At 42.7% G+C, this 18029-nt stretch overlaps 1 protein-coding gene across 1 annotated transcript in view; it reads right to left on the bottom strand.

The window, feature by feature from the left end:
* The window catches only part of Mypn (myopalladin), an 88406-nt gene that overhangs the window by 30313 nt on the left and 40064 nt on the right, over positions 1 to 18029 (bottom strand). Inside the window, exons 5-9 of the mRNA XM_021174306.2 lie at positions 17540 to 17651; positions 16249 to 16320; positions 6767 to 6908; positions 3820 to 3843; positions 1690 to 1806 (exon numbers count right to left, since the gene is read on the bottom strand). Of these exons, the coding sequence (XP_021029965.1) occupies positions 1690 to 1806; positions 3820 to 3843; positions 6767 to 6908; positions 16249 to 16320; positions 17540 to 17651 (467 nt within the window). The remainder of the gene's footprint in view (positions 1 to 1689; positions 1807 to 3819; positions 3844 to 6766; positions 6909 to 16248; positions 16321 to 17539; positions 17652 to 18029) is intronic.

Below are 18029 nucleotides of genomic sequence, written 5' to 3' on the forward strand. Positions count from 1 at the left end.
TCTCTCTCTGTGTGTGTGTGTGTGTGTGTGTATGTGTCTACATGTGGAGGTTAAAGCACAACTTCAGGTATTCATGGCCAGTAAGTTCCAGGGATCCTCCTTGTGATGGTTTGAATATGTTTGGCCCACAGGCAGGAAGTGGCACTATCAGGAGAGGTGGCCTTGGGGAAAGTGTGTCACTGTGGGGGTGAGCTTTGAGGTCCTATGCTCAAGCTCCAACAAGTGTGGAAGAAAGAACCTTCTCCTGGGTGCCTGCAGAAGCCAGTCTCTTCCTAGCTGCCTTAGGATCAAGGTGTAGAACACTTGGTTCTCCTGCACCATGTCTGCCTGGATGCTGCCATGCTTCTGCCATGATAATAACAGACTGAACCTCTGAACTTGTAAGCCAGCTCCAATTAAATGTTGTTCTTTATAAGAGTTGCCTTGGTCTTGGTATCTCTTCACGGCAGTGGAAAACCTAGTCAAGGCACATCCTCCCCCCCCCCCGCTCCCCCCCCAGCATGGGGATTATAAGCATAGACTACCATGCCTGCCTTTTATATGCAGATCCAGGGCAGTGAACTCAGGAACTTAAATTTGTGAAGCAAGCATCTTACCTACTGGACTATCTCCTGGCTCCTTGGAGTCCTCTGAAGAATTTGCGGAGTTTATGAAAGGCCAAAGAGATGCTCTTTGGGATGCATGAAGTGACAGCAGGGAGATTCTCCCTGGAGATTGTGGCTGTCAGTGTAATAAGACCTCGAAAACTGGACATTGTCCACCAACTGTTTTAGAGATAGGGTCTCGTGTATCAGAGGCTGACCTTGAACTCACTCAGGGCCCTGGAACTCCTTATCTCCCAGCCTTCAAGTTCCCAGTGCTGGGATTACAGGTGTGTGCTCATATACCTGGTCTATGCAGTGCTGGAGAAGGAGCCCAGGGCTACCAACAACTATAAACTCCACCCCCAAGACTGTTTTTGTATTATTATTATTATTATTATTATTATTATTATTATTATTATGCATGTGTATATACACTCATGCAATGCAGCAGGCCAACGGACGAGAGTGGAGGTCAGAGGTCAACTTGCTGGAACCAGTTTTATTCTTCTACTGTGTGGATTCAGTCAGCCAGGCTTGGTGGGAGGTATCTCTCCCTGCTAAGCCATCTTCTCACCAGCGTCAAGAACATTTTTCTTAATAATTAAGTTTTCCAAGATATTTTATCTTTATTCTATGTGTGTTTTGCCCATCTGTCTGTGTACGCATCATATGTAGGTGGTGCCCTTGGAGGCCAGAAGAGGGTGATGGAGCCCCTGGAAGTGGAGTTACAGATGGTTGTGAAGCCACCGTGTGTGAGTGTTGAACTTAGGTCCTCTGGAAGAACGAACAGCCAGTGGTTTTTGTTTTTGTGTTTTTGGTTTTTGGTTTTTGGTTTTTTGAGACAGGATTTCTCTGTATAGCCCTGGCTGTCCTGGAACTCACTCTGTAGACCAGGCTGGCCTTGAAATCAGAAATCTGCCTGCCTCTGCCTCCCAAGTGCTGGGATTAAAGGCATGTACCACCACTGCTCGGCATGGCCAGTGCTCTTAACCGCTGAGTCATTTCTCCAGCCCCTAAGTTAAACCTTTATGGTTCATACGTAAATTGGGAAGGAAAGATGACTCTGAAATTCACCCTCACCACCAAATGGCTAGGGAGCACTCACCTCTCACGTCCAACTGTGCGATGCTAGACACGGTGCCATATTTGTTGCTTGCGGTGCACGTGAAGCATCCCGAGTCTTCCGAAAACACCTCAGCAATGACTAACGTGCAGATCTCCTCTGTGTGCCAGCAAGGCAGAAAAGGTCACTGACTTAATCACGGAGACAGAATCCCGAGACTTACCGATGGCAAATGACACGTCCACAAAAGTTGATACAAGGAGCTGACTTAATTAGTTCTTCTAAAACGACAGCACCAAATAACTATTTGATTAAATTGGCTGGTTAGGAGGCTGAAGGAGCCCAAAGTTATAAAACCAACAGCTCTGGGCCGAAAGGCTGAGAACTGACAAGAGGGTTTTAGGATGCTGGGTTACATATCACACACTAAGGAAGCTCTCGAAGGATTGAGCTACATCCCAAAAGGTGCAGCTCGGGCCTGCCTCAAACTCCTGACTCCCCTGCAGTCCTCTCTCCAGCCTTGGGTGGACCAAGACCAGTGGTTACACATGATGCACGTTCTGTTCCTATGCCACTGATCCAAATGACAAAAATTAAACTAGCAATAAACTTGTCAAAAGTTACAAAAACAAACTAGGGGTCAAAGGTAGGAAAAGGAAGGGTGTGTGTGAAACAGAAAAACAAATAAAATAGGTTTCCAAAACCCAATCCCTTATTATCTTCAAGGGGAAATTCCACTGTGGAATATTTTAAACAGAGGCCACAGTTTAAAATTGGGCAGAAGGACTGGGGCTATATCTCAGCATGAGAGTTCATGCCAAACATGAGCGAGGTTACAGGTTTGATCGCCAGAAGCACAAAAAATTGGACAGATATTGATTGTCAGTAAATGCTTTGTTTAAGGAGCAGTTAGCTGATAGAGAATAGAGATCCCAGGTTAGGATTCCACAGCCGTTCCCATGGATTAGCCTGATACGGAACCTGAAGTCTTGTGACAGCACAGGTACTTCTCAGATATGACTAGAGCCTAAAATTAATACAGTTAGATATTCTTTGACAACTAAAGAAGAGCGGGGCCATGAAAACAAAATCACTAAAATAGTTGTGTTAGGGGAAGCTTGGCATCTCAGTAGTCTGTGATGGCTGAGTTAAGTGAACTAGATCATGCCAGCACAGCGTTCCCAACTGGTGAGTCGGGGTCGCCTATCAGATGTCCTGCATATCAGATATTTACATTATGATTTACAACAACAGCAAAATTGCAGTTATGAAGTAGCTAGGAAAATAATTTTATGGTTTGCAAGGGGTCACCAAAGAAGCGTGAGGAACTGTATTAAGGGATTGCGGCATTAGGAAGGTTGAGAAGCACTGATCTAGGACTTCCTAGAAGACCATGACAGACAATACGGGCTACTCCTTATGAGAAAGAGCCATTGTCTTTATTATGTGCCTGGTGGCCTAGTGTAGGTGTACCGTATGACGGTTCTGAGCTTACTTCTGGAATGCCTTTGTCCTGAGAAGAGAATTGTAATGAAACTGAACAGTTTCTTCACCCCAGTTACAGATACGGCCTGAGGCTCTGGTTTGTAAAGGATTCACATGGTCTACAGGTGAATGCTTCCTGGCTCCCACTTCTAGTTCAGTATTCTCCAATATATATATATTTTAAATATCTTTATACATTCCTGAATCTGATCCATAAATTATTTCTTTATTTATTTTGACTGGTACCCTAGTACCAGTCAAGCCTATGGATCAAACCTGTGGCTTTGAGTCAGGTAGGTACATGTTCTCGATTATCCATATTCCCAGCCTCTCATCCATTGAGACATAGAGGCTGTGGGGATTGGACTTGACCTGGCATCAAACAAATTCCAAGCCTGGTTTTGAGGAGGGCATGAAAAGGGTGGGTAGGAGGGAAAATATCTCCAAGGACAGGCTAAAAAAACCTTAACTGGATTCATATCAGATAATGAATTGATATGCAAATTTGAATGTGCTCCACCCACCACCCACCCCTGCCCACTTCTGCAATAACAGCTAGAGTTCATTCAGATCTTTCTGGAAATTTTTATTTTCACTTTGTCTCGACACTAGAGTAACTGCAACATATTCCCATGTATGTGTATCTCAAACCACATATGAACAAGTTAAAGGTGAGATGATCTTTACCTGGCTCGGCCATGGATCGAGGTTCTAAAGGAAGAAAAAAACAAACGGCTGTGAGCATTGGTTGGCTGAGAAGCTACATTTCCACCAGAAGCTTTCGGCAGAACCCCAGTGTCTTGCTCACTTGGGGGCAAAGTGATAAGGACAATCTGTCAAGGTTGTGAACTGACCCAGGTACCAGTGACCTCAAGAAGGTTACAGAGGGGCAGCTGGACAGGAGCACACCTGGGTTAACACAGTGAACAATAAGCTTCAGGCCCCCAGGCAAGGAAGAGTGCCAGAGGGAGGTGAGATTCAGAAGGACTAGCCTCTATCTATCTATCTATCTATCTATCTATCTATCTATCTATCCATCCATCTATCCATGTATCTATGAATCCATGTATGTATGTATGTATGTATGTATGTATGTATGTATGTATGTATCTATCCATCTATCTACCCACCCATGTATGTATATATGCATGTATCTATCTATCCATCTATCTACCCACCCATGTATGTATATATGTATGTATGTATGTATGTATCTATTCATGTATGTATGTATGTATCCATGTATGTATGTATGTATGTATGTATCCATGTATGTATGTATCTACCCACCTATGTATGTATGTATGTATGTATGTATGTATGTATCTATCTATCTATCTATCTATCTATCTATCTATCTATCTATTCATGTATGTGTATGTATGTATCCATCCATCCATGTATGTATGTATCCATCCATCCATCCATGTATCTATCCATCCATCCATGTATGTATCCATCCGTCCATGTATCCATCCATCCATCCTATCCATCCATTCATCCATCTATGTATTTATCTATCTATCTATCTTTCTATCTATCTATCTATCTATCTATCTATCTATCTATCTATCTATCTACCTATCTATCCATCCATGAATGTATGTATGTATGTATCCATCCAACCATCATCTGTTATGTGCATTCCACAGCACTCATGTGGCGGTCAGAGGACAATATGCAGGAGTCGGCTCTTTCCTTCCATCATGTGGATCTTGGAATCAAACTTGTGTTTTAAGGCTCGAAGGCAAGAGCCTCTCTACCTGCTGAGCCAGCTCACCAGCCCTTGACTTTCTTTACCTAGAAGAAAGCTCGTGACATTTGAGAAATATTTCTGCTCGGCTCTGGGCTCTCAAGTGCCTATAAAATGTAGCTTCTTCCTTCTATAAGTTTGTAAACGTAAGAGCCTTGGGACATTCAAAAGATTCCTTGAAGGCAGCAAGTTCATTATCCTAAAATCGTTTGGTTTTCCTCAAAGTGCCTACCACAAATTACAGGTGTTCCAGATACATTTATCCAATTTCAGGCATTCAATAAATAGCTGTACATATCCCACCCACCTTCTACACAATACACAGAACTCTGAAATATTTTTCCTTTCGCAGTTAGATGGTATTCAGAATTCTTGCTGTTGCTGCCACCATGCATGTGGAGACTGGAGGAAAGATTACCAGGAGTCAATGCTCTACTTGCTCTATTTGGGTCTAGGGATATAGGCAGGCACTCTTATCCACTGAGCCATCTCACTGGTCCATGACTTATACTAGTTTTAAAGATAACTATATAACTATATAACTATATAACTATATAACTATATATATATATATATATATATATATATAACTATATATATATATATATATATCTTAGTGGTAGAGCTCTTGTCTGGTATGCAGATCCTGGGTTCAATCTCTAGCACTGCAAGAAAGAAAAAAAATTATAATGGCTGGCAAAATGGCTCAGTGGGTAAAGGCACTTGTCACCAATTTCTATCAGCAGGAACCACACAGTGAAAGTGGAGAATCTGCAAGCTGTCCTCCAACCTCACAGGTGTGCTCTATACATGTATCCAAACATACAGACACAATAAATACGTGTAAAATTTATTTAAAATAATACATAAAACTAAGAACAATATAGCAATATGAAAAGATGTCTACAAATTGTGATGGTAAAAAAATCAATTATATTTGGGCGTGGTGGTACATGCTTTTAGTATTAACACTTGAGAGGAAGAGGCAGGGGAATCTTTTATGTTCTACACAATCCCAGGTCAGCCAGAGCTACACATTAAGACCTTGTCTCAAAATGCAAAATCAATTACGAAAAAAGACTGATTTTTTAAAAAGATTTATTTATTTATTATATATAAGTACACTATAGCTGTCTTCAGACACTCCAGAAGAGGGAGTCAGACATCATTACAGATGGTTGTGAGACACTATGTGGTTGCTGGGATTTGAACTCAGAACCTTTGGAAGAGCAGTTAGGGCTCTTAACCACTGAGCCATCTTTTCAGCCCCTGATCTTTTTTAAATTAAAAATATGTATGGAGAAATCTTGGAGAATATATACCAATATATTAATACAATTTATCTTAGGAGACATTCTTTAGTTTAGTTTTGTTTTTGAGAAAGGGCTTTTCTGTGTAGACCTGGCTGTCCTGGAACTCACTGTAGAGACCAGGCTGCCCTCAAACTCTAAGATCAACCTGACTGTGCCTCCCGAGTACTGGGATCAAAGGTGTGTGCCACCATGCCCAGCCTTAGGAGATATTCTTACAAGTGATTTTTATGTTAGTTTAAGAGAGTTGAACAGATCTTTTATACATATGGGCGTTTTTGCCTATATTTATGTCTGTGTACAACGTGCTTACAATACCCACAGAGACCAAAAGAGAGTGACAGATCTCCTGGAACTAGACTTATAGACAGTTGTGAGTTTCCAACTATGGCCTCTGGAGGAGCAGCCAATGCTCTTAACTGTTGAACCATTTCTCCAACCTCTTTATGTCAGCTTTTTTTTTTTTTAAAAAAAAAACATATATTTAATTTGTTTTTAAAAAACATAAGAGCAGACCTATATGAAACCCTTATTTTTAAAGAGTAAAACTATCAGAAAAGCATCAACTTACTCTTCTGTAAGATCCTGAAGTCAGGAGAGTCTTCTATTAATGTCCCTTCTCTGTACCACTCGACTTTCGGAGACGGGGCCCCTTTCACTCTGCACTCAAAGACAACCAGCTGCCCCTCAGAGGCTGACAAGTTCTGCAGCATCTGGGTGAGAAAGAAATACCGCTATAACCTATGCACTTGGGGACCACACCCCACTCCTGGTTGTTAGGGAGGCCCTCTCCACCCTTGGATTTCTTCCCACATCTTCTATGTTTCCAGCAGCTTTACCCCAAATATAACACCATCCAACCCTCCCAAGGTTCTTTCCTCATTATTATTCCTCTTTTAAAGATTTATTTAAATGTTTGTTTGTTTGTTTATGTATGAGTACATTGTTGCTCTCTTCAGACACACCAGAAGAGGGCATTGGATCCCATTACAGATGGTTATAAGCCATCATGTGGTTGCTGGGATTTGAACTCAGGACCTCTGGAAGAGCAGTCACTGCTCTTAACCTCTGAGCCATCTCTTCAGCCACCACCTCCTCATTGTTCTTCTTTATCTCCATTTTGGTGCTAATCAAATTTATTAACTATTAGGTAAGAGTAAAGGAGTTATTTTTTTAACTAATTTCTGTTATTATTTGTTAGTTTTCTTTATTTCTTTACTCATTCACTCTATAATTTGTGATTTTTTTTAAACATTTCTTGTCTAACTTATTGTATTTGTCATTGCTCTGACACATTCATAACCCTTGTCTAGTGATGGGGGAACCCCACCCCCCAATAGCTATGAGCAGTGCCTTACACACAAACCCCCCCCCCACAAACCTACTTAAAAATATTACAAAGTAAGGTGGTTTTGGTCACCTGAACAGTTTGCAAGCACGAGTTTTATAGGTGACAAGGTCTTGCCCCAGTGCCCAAAGGTTGAACTCTGGCTTAATGCATACTTCTGTTGACTCTTAATTCAGAGGTGTCTGTGAATTAGCATCATGACAGCCAGGGGGCACTGTAGTTCAATGTTAGTATTTTCTTCTTTATAGAGTCCCAAATTTATTTGCTGAAATCATTCATGACCCAAACAACAGAGTGGTTTCTGAATTAATAAAAGTGCTATTGGACTGAAAAGTCGAGTCATCCCTCATTTCCCCTAGGAAGCAGGCAACATCCATGAGTCACTGTATGCTCTGCTCTTCCCTGACCTCCGAGACAATGCTGTGCTCAAAGTCACCTTTGGGGCCTATGGAAACCTTTAGTGCCAGTCAGAAATCTCTCTGGAATTAATGGAGTTTTTATTACTTCTGAGGCAAACAGGTTAGAAAATAAATCAACTGTCCCCAGTAAAAAAAAGAGTAGTAGCAGAACGGATTGTATAATTGATATATGGCACGAATTAAAATGGATCTATACAGAATGAAGTCAATCTATACTATACATTCTAACGTGGCTTGTGGCTCAGTTCATTTGCTAAGCCGGTCTTCAGCAGAGGGTCTGTGAAGTCCTTTTGCAGAAGGACCCTCTCGAGAGGCTGTGTCACAGCTAAGAGAAGCCCTGTCTCATGGTTGTAATTTTTTTCATTTGACAATGAAAGCAGAGACCTGTGTTCTATTTGAGAGGTCAGCCAAGACACCTGCAGTGCTACTCTGTACAGAGTAGGCCTGCTAATGTCTATGGTAGGAGGTAGAAGTTCTTCCTAGCAGGGGTCAATACCCAGAAGGGAAGAGTCCAAGAGTCATCTCACAAGCCACTTAAAAATAGTTGCTGAGAGTCAAAGCCATTATTGTTTCAAATTGTAGGGATTTTTTTTTTTTGTCTTTTTCTTCCCCCCTCCCCGCTACCCCTTGTCTTTTTCTTAAAAGTTTATTGGCATCATTTTTTATTTTTAATTACGTGTATATGTGTATGCTTCTGTAAGTTTATGTGGGTGGTGTGGCTTCTGAGGCCAAAAGAAGGCACCAGGGCCCCCTTGGAGCTGGAGTTACAAGCTGTGGTGAGCTGCCTGTAGTCCTCTGAACTCTGGTCCTGTAAAGCAGTTCAGACTCTTTACTGCTGAGCCTTTCCTTCAGCCCCACAGTCGAGCCATCTTGCTGGTGCTGTTTTGATTTTGTTTTTTAGAATAAAGTGGCCTTGTTAGGTAGCTGAGGATGACCTTGAACTCTTGATTCTCCTGCCTCCATCTCCTGAGGGCTGAGAATCAGCGGCGTGCACCACTAGGCCTGGTAAATCCAAGGTCTTCTACAAAGTCTCATAAAGAGATGTGTCTACTCACACATACAGATTAATTAGGTAAGCCATTAGGGCATGGTGTGGATGATGCTGCATTAGTCAGGGCAGTAGACCTCAGGCATCCTCTGATGCTGTGATGCTGATGTGGATTATACAATGTGTCTCCCTAAACAGTTGATACAATGTGTCTCCCTAAACAGTCTATACAATGTATCTCCCTAAACATTCACATGTTAGAAGCTTGTTCCCTCATGTGACAGTGTTAAGAGGTAGTGAGACCATCAAGAGGTGAATTGAGAGGGGTTGTTAACTGGCTCCTTTTCTCTTCCTTTTTTTTTTTTTTTTTCCAAACTAACTTTTATGTATGGTGTTCGCCTGTGTGTATGTCTGGAGAGCACAGATCTATGCCTGGTGCTCAGGGAGGCCAGAGGAGGGTGCTGGATCCTCCTCAAGAGCTGGAGCTATGGATGGTTGGGAGCTGTTGTGTGGGAGCTGGAAACAGGGCACAGGTCCTCTGGAAAAGCAGCAAATGCTCTTAACCGCCGAGCCATCTCTCCAGTCCCTTCTTTTTCTTTTTAAAACCCTGATTCTCTGCATGATTCTCTTCCTATTCTCCACCACAAGAGCATCACCAGAGCTAAGGCAATACCACTGTTAGACCCTTGAAACGCCAAACCTCTAAGGTACACAAACCTCTTTCCTGTATAAAGGACCCAGCCTTTGGAATTCCATTGTAGAAGCAAAACCCAAACAAATACACACAAGGAGCACAGACTTGACTGCATTCATTTCATTTCAGTCAAGTTAAATGAGACAGTCCCCAACTGAGAAAGCCCAAGTTAATCTTTACTCGAAATTATGGATCTGAAAATAAAGTCACTATAGTCAAAGGTCCACATTCCTCTGAGGTCATAACAATGGCCAAAGTGCAAATCTGTGGTTTTTTGTCACCACAGAGTTTGAGTTCATTCATTACACACCCGGTAATCTGGAGAGTCTCTGTGACCAGGCAGCCCTGAGCCCTTTGTCCCTGCTCTTCTTGAAGATATTCCAAAAATGGAAGCATTTACTGCAGAAGAGATTTGAAAACATGCCTGCTTTGTCCCGCCCGGTAGCATCAGTGCTGTAAATGGGGGTTCCTGCTTAGTGGATCTTGCCTGGCAGGCTCAACGCAAAGATGCCTTCACAAACAGCTTTTCAGCCAGGCATAGTGGTGCCCTTTAACCCCAGCACTTGGGAGACAGAGGCAGGTGGATCTCTGTGAGTTTGAGGCCAGCCTGGTCTATGTAGTGAATTCTAGGGCCACCAGAGCTATATAGTGAGACCCTGTCTTAAAAAGCAATCAAACAAACAAGCACCCAGCCAACAAAACAAAACAGAAACAGTAATAGCATCTCTCTTATTGGTTAAAATACATTATCAGTTAGGAGCACTTGTTCTTGCAGAGAACTAAAGCTTGATTCCCAGTATCCACATTATGACTCACAATTGTCTCTAGCTCCAGTTCTAGGGAGTCTGATGCCCTCTTCTGGCCTCCTTGGATACAGGTATGGATGGAGTGCACATACATATATACAGACAAAATACAAAACACTCATCTGCATAAGATAAAATATTTTTAAGTATAGCTCCAAGGTTCATGTTATTATTTATCTTTTTAAATCCAGATGTTTCAGTCTCTTTAGGCATGAAGCACAGGAATGTGTGTAGTGCCTTAGGCTGTAGTTGGTCCAAAAAAACTTAGTGATATAAACCATTGGGAGATGTCTAGAGGGCTCAGCAGGCAAAGGTGCTTGCCACTAAGCCTGAGGATATGAGTTTGATTCCAGGACCTACATGGTGGGAGGAGAAAACAGATTCTCATAAGTTGTCCTCTGACTGCCACACTTGCGCTATGACAGTTTGGTTGTCATGGGTGCCCCGGGCTAAGGATGCAGAAAAGTCTCTGGAAATGGTGGGCTGGGAAGAGGGATGGTGAAGCCTTAAGAAATCTGGATCTGGCCACTGGCCCAGTTATTTCAGGGTTTCCTGCCTCTGCTGTTATATAATGTAGGGCTCTTCAAATTCTCCCTTCCCCTGCCCCCTTTCGATCTTCAAGTTACTGCTGAAGCCGCCAGAGCTAGGGCTGAGGCAGCCTTGAAAGCCAGCCAGGGCAGCTGCTGTTGAGTGGGAGGTGACAGGAGCAAGATTCTAATTTGGTCACCTCCCTCCCTCCACACTCAAGACGTGTGAGTGCTGTTCTCTTCCTAAGTAGAGTGAAATGTTTTTGATGTTGCAAAGAAGAGGAGGAAGGATGGTCTAGCTCCATATACAGAGTGTTTCAAAACACAGGAAGGGTGCTGAGATGGCTCAAAGGGAAAGGGTACTTGTTGCTGAGGCTCAGAACCTAAATCCCATCCCTGAAAGCTACAGGGTAGAGGGACAGTCCTGACGCCTGCAAGTTGCCTCTAATATTATGCATGCATCTTACCCACCCCCATGCCAAATAAGTGAATACATGTGAAAAATAGAAACAGGGCATAGAAGGTGGGCTGAGGATGTAACTCCGTTGGTAGAGAGGTTGCCTAGCAGGTACAAAGCCCTGGGTTGAATTCCCAGCAGCTGCATAAAAGCAGGTGTGCTCACGGATACATTGTAACCCTGGCACTCAGCAGGTGGAAGCAAGACCAGGAGTTCAAAGTCGTCCACTGCTACTTAGAGAGTTTGAGGTCAGCCTTAGGCTTTGCCTAAACCGACTACAAAGCAGGGGCTAGGGATGTAGCTCAGTGGCAGAGCACTTACCCAGCATTCACAAGCACATGGTCATCTCACAACAAGCCAACCAATGGCACCGGCACTCTGTATGAATAAGCATATAGGCACCCATGGTCTGCTCTTAACAATGCCACCATTTGGTAGGGCCATTCTCCTTTTCACTTAAACCTTCTATAAGAAGAATATACAGGCTGGGTGGTGGTGGCCCACATCTTTAATCCCGGCCCTCTGGAGGCAGAGGCAGGTGGAGTTCGAGGCCAGCCTGGTCTACAGAGCAAGTTCCCAGACAGCCAGGGCTACACAGAGAAACCTGGTCTTGAAAGCCAGCACTCTGCCCTCCCACAAACACCCCCAGATAAAATTTAAAAAATGAAGATAAGCATTTTCTATCACCAGGACAAAAAGGAGTTAAATAAAACTCCACTCTCTAATCACTGCTTTTAAAAATAAAATTGATGTCTTGCCATAATTGGCAAAGAAATGCTTTGTTAGGCTGTATAGAAAATGAGTCACAGGAGCTGTCCCGGCCAGAAGTCCCTAAAGAGGTAAACAGAGACCGAATAACCTGGACTGATGTATGCAAATCACCTGCTATCAGTGCTCAGTGGCGTAGTACCATCCTTGGTAACTGTGACTCAGATATTCGCTAATGACCCTGGCAGTGACGGTGACCTCAATCCTGCCCTCACTGACGGAAACTAACGCAAGCACACTGGGGCTGATAAGTCTCTCTGGAATCTGAACCTCAGCCTATCCTGGTGCCCCACGTCCCTGGGCAATCCTGATCCCATTTATGGAGGTAAAAGCCTACATGCAGCGGGCAGAAAAAGCCTCCTCATAGCTCCCATCTGTGTACCAAGAGCTGATTTCCTACCAGCAAGCTAACATTTTAGACTTCACCGTGTCTAGTGATCAATTAATTTCCCCATTTTTATGTCAAAGGCATTTGTGTCTGCCACCCAGATCATCTAATTAGAAAGAGGCAACCAGAGACACCTCAGTTAAAGCAGTTAGAATGGGTGCTATGAGTGACCTTGAGAGCTAAGTATAAAGAATTAGTATTAAAGGGTCCTATCTGACTCCCCCTGTGCGTCTCTGTCTGTGTCTTCTTCTCTCTCTTTCTTGCTCTCTCTCATGTTGAGGGAGAGCAAGAAAGGGCTTTGTGCTTCCTAGGCAAGTACCTAACCACTGATCTACACCCTGAACCCAGAGTTTTTAAAGGAAGGAAAGAAAGAAAGAAAGAAAGAAAGAAAGAAAGAAAGAAAGAAAGAAAGAAAGGAAGAAAGGAAGGAAGGAAGAAAGGAAGAAAGGAAGAAAAAGAGAAAGAAAACTAGCTGCTTTTGGAACTTAGCTTTTGAGAAAGAATCTTTCTATATAGCCCAGTCTGGCCTTGAACAGCCTCTCTCTGTCTCGGCCTCCTGACTGTTAGGAATATAGGCGTGCATCTTGTCCCAGATTGCCCCTTTGTAAACTTCAATCTGCATATTACACAGAGCTTTCAGGATGACTGGGAAATATAAACAGCTTTGTCTGTGTTGAATGTACAAGGCATGTGCTCTGAGCAGAGTGAATCTTAGTACACCTAAGCTTTGAAGTCGGGGGGTGGTGGTAGGTGCTGAGAATGGGAAGGCAGGAGACTTGATTGGGATCAGATGTGTATTTGGTGGTTTGGCTACTTTGGAAGAGTTAGCACTGTCTCTAACCTGTAATAAACGGACATGATATACTGCTTTATTTTTACGACACTTTTATGCCTTATCTTAAAGCTATATGACTTAGCAGTGCCAATAAGAGATGACAAAAATAGGTTTACTGACACACAGACATATATATATATATATATATATATATACATATGAATATATAAATATACACATTTATACACACCTGTACATATACATAAACACATACATATATATCACACACACATGCACACATATATACACAGAGACATATGCACAGCTGCACATACACACACATACACATACATCACACATATACACACAGATACAAATATGCACACACACACACACACACACACACACAGAGTCAATCCACAATTCCACTCCACAATTTCTCTTCAGAGTCTTGTATCTACTAAATCATGACATGTTGTTTTCCTACTTCCAGTCTTTCACAATCGTGAGGCTGAAACACCAGAGGCAGAATATTAAGTGAATCTTAAAAAAAAAAAAAGCTACTTTATTCACATAAGGAATTGTGTCTAATTGACATGGAAATCACTCTAGACTCCATGATGACAGAGATCCCTCTAGACTCCATGATGAGTTTGGGGAAGCCATCTTGAAAGATCTCATCCAATAACGCAGAGTTCCCCTTCTGGGACAGTTGTGGATCTAGCAAGGGTTATCGGTACTGCTAGAAAAGACCACATTTGCCATTTTTCTTAAAACTGGGCTTCCTCGTCTTGGGCATTCTAGACATTTGGGGATAGATAATTTTTTGCTGGAGGGCAGGGGCTGGCACCCTGTGCACTCACTGTAGGGTACTTAATATCTCTTCATACCATTACCAGGGCCTGCTCATGTGACAACCAAGTATTTCCAGATATTACTAATGACCCTCGGAGAACAAAATTAATCACAATTAATATCTGTGGCTCCAGCCATATTTCTTTTAGAAAAAAATCTCCTTGGAACTACATGCATTGTTCATACTAAGAAGAAAATCATGGACACATTTAGTTTTCAAAATATAAAAAATCCAATGTGATTTATTTCTCACCTTTGAACTCATTGTCTTGGGCAACGGTGTGTGCTGCACATAGACTCTCAGTGTTAGAAGTGGGAAACCTGTTCTGACTCCGAATCCGACCATTGATCAGGCTGCGACACTGGCTGAATTTTAGTTTCATCTCTCTGACCCTCCCTTAGCGTTTCCCTCCGTAAACAAAAACCTCTGACGGAATTTTCAAGTTCAAAACACAAAGACAGGGGGATTTGGAATTTGATGATTCCACAGTCGCTAATACCACAGAATAGAAGAGCAAGCTCTGTGTCCTAAGCCAGGCTTTATGTTAAATCTCTAAAGATCATTTAGCTCTGTTTCCTTGAGCACCAAAGCCAATCCCCTAACCAGATTCACCTGAAAGTCGGGATCCATTCAGAATCATGTCACGTGATCTCCCCGTCAAGAGATCTCCCTGTCACGTGATCTCCAGGAGTGCCAGTTTTACAGCCTTTAGACTGGTCAGAAAGGTCAGTGTGGTTAGCAGTGAGTGCATTTCCCTCATTATGGAAAGTGTCATTAGAAATCAGAGACTCGGATGATGTGGAGGTACATAGTCTATGGCCTGAGGAACAACCTGTGTAAGTTTTATGGTCATCTTACCAGTGATGCTCCGTCTGTGAGATTGCAGTAACAGGAAACACAAAGAGAACGTGAAAGACTATTACCCAGTCAGAGCAGGCCTGACTGACAAGACAACCGCGGCAGTTCAACGAGGAAAGATACCCCCCAGCTCCATTCCCTGCTCCCCCTCCTGCAGGGACCATGGCCCCACCTCTCCTCACTCTCCAGGGTCCTGGCCTGCTGCCTACATCCCACATGATAGACCCTCCCATGATGCCAATGAGGGGTCCTCCTCCTCTGGGATGATGCCCATGGGACCTGCTCTAAGAACAAGGCCATCCATGGGAGACTTCATCTCTGTGATGCCCGGGCCTCCCTCACCTGTCCTGTGAGGGTGGCCACTCTGCCTGGCGTGACTCACCAGACAGATAAGAGCAGACGGTTCTTTATCAGTTTTGTGTTTCTTGTTCTGTTTCACCAGGAGATTGCTGCTGTGCTGAGCCTGAGAGTTTTTTTTTCTAGCTGCCTGACGAGGAAAACTCCACCGCCATCACCACCCCTTCCTAACAAAATAGTTTTGGAAGGGAGAAGTGAGATTTAAAAAAAAAAAAAAAGTGCAGTTGACACTTGTAGTGTGAAAGTTGGAAATAAAATTGTCAGCTGTTTTAGTAAAAAGAAAAGAAGGAAGGAGAAAAGGAAGAAGGAAGAAGGGGAAGAAGAGGAGAAATAGGACAGAGGAGGAGGAGGAAGAGAGAAAGAAGAGGAGGAGGAGGAAGGAGAAGGAGAAGGAGAAGGAGAAAATCTGAGAGACTCAGACATGGGCTGGGGATGTAGCTTAGCTGATGGAGTCTTGCCTAGCACACACAAGGCCTTGAGCTCAGTTCCTAGCAATGAATAAATTGGGTGCAGCGGTATACACGTATCACCTCAGTACTCAAAATATTGAGGTAAAAAGAGACAGAAGTTCAAGGCCATCTTAAAATACATAGTAAGTTCAAGGCCTGTCTGGGATATATGTAATCCTAGCTCAAAAAAGTAAAATGAAACCAATAAACCTAGACCTAGCTGTAACACCATAGAAACTTCTGAAACACAAAGTTAGTCCTACACTGTAATCCCAAAAGACAAATCCTGAGATAAACTGCTGGTCGAAGGTCCTTTGTCTGGTGTTTAAAGCCCTGACAGAGAGAGGAGTCTTATTTGGTTACCTTCGTAAACACTGGCGCTGCAATGATGGGCTTCCCGTTCAGGCCTTGCAAATAGTTGGTAGGACTCTGACACTGTTAGAGAGAATCAGCAATACAGTCACCATTACCAATGTTACTGAACAGATAGACCTAAAGATAACACATCTACAGGCCTTGTCACCTCAAGTCAAAAACCTTGTTTTCTAAATGCATAAATCATAGACTTGAGATTGTAGACCAAATCTATTGCATTTCTTCCTAGGTCAGGCTGGCTGTAAAATACACTCTCCCAACCCCCTGTAGGTCTGTAAGTAGCCTTAACCTGAAGAGGGCTTATCAAGTCCCTGGGGCTACACAAATCACGATTTAAAGACCAATGTGTTTGGATTCAAAGCTGACTTCTACATTACTGAAGAGGTTAGATAAGTAATCCTGAATATTTTTTTAAGTTGTAAATCATACTTTAAAATATATTTATTTAGATCATCATTAACAGGCAGCAGATACACTTAGAAAGTATAATTTCATATTTTAAAGTATGTGCACAGATAAATATTTTAAAATATGAATAGAAGATGGTTGGAAGTCTCCCTAGCAATTATTACTGTGGACTGGAGAGATTTATCTGAGGAACAGGGGTTAGAGATAGAACCTTGACTATAGTTAATTTTTTTAAAAAAAGATTTTCTTTTAGTGTTAGCTATGTGCATAGGTCTATATCTCTGTTTGTGCACATGCCTGCCAGTATCCATGGAAGCCAAAAGAGGCAGCTGGATCCCCAGGAACTGGGATTACAGTTGGTTGTGAGTTCAAAGTAGGTGCTGGGGCCTGAGTCAGGTCCTCTGCAAGAGCAACACTCGATCTTAACCATTGAGCCATTTTCTCCAGCTCTGCTTAAAGTTTTTCCTTAATATGCTTCTATACATTGGGTGTTTTCTAATAAATATCATCACTAACTTGAAAGATGTCTTTATTATCTCTCTAAAACAACAAACCCACCAACTTCTGCTTGTGTTAGTAAGGAGAATCATTCCAAGTTCCATGAAAGAAAGGAAAGATGTAGGTCCATTGGTTCACATGTGATTAGCATTTTTTATAAAACCAGGGTATTGGGGATTAACCTGTCAAGTGTCTTTTTTTCTATGATGTTTTCCCAAGGAGTTGGGGACTAGGTTCCCAAAGCTGTCAGAAGCCACAAGCTCTTGCGGCAGAAGGACACAGTGATTATCTTAATGACAGATTACACATGAGGAGCATGACCCTGCCATGCAAGGTGGTCATGGTCACTTGTGCTCGACCTAGATTCTTGTACCTGCTGGACGGTGGACACTCTGGGCTGGGCCGCCAAAGGCTGGGCTTCTGCTGCTGGAGGAATGGCTGCAGAGGTGGTGGGAGGTGAGGACACCTCATTTGGCTTCTGGATTCTGAGGAATTATTAAAATATAGATTACAAAACCTAACTATATGCTCATGACAAGTCTCTTGGCAAAATCAGTGATGTCAGCACTGCTTACAGTTGGACATGGTCTTTGATACTATCCTATAAGTATTCACCCACATTCCATTGCTATATACTGGGCAATGCACACATGAAGACAACTTCATGAAGACCTGAGGCTCACACGTGATGGACACAGTGCAGGCTGCAGATGATTTATAAAGATTTATTTTGCTGTCACTGTCTCTATTTCTTTCTCACTTCTTTTCTTTCCTTTCCTTTCCTTTCCTTTCCTTTCCTTTCCTTTCCTTTCCTTTCCTTTCCTTTCCTTTCCTTTCCTTTCCTTTCCTTTTCTTTTCTTTTC

This window comes from Mus caroli, chromosome 10 (genome assembly GCF_900094665.2).
Source record: "Mus caroli chromosome 10, CAROLI_EIJ_v1.1, whole genome shotgun sequence".
NCBI classification, from domain to species: Eukaryota; Metazoa; Chordata; class Mammalia; order Rodentia; family Muridae; genus Mus; species Mus caroli.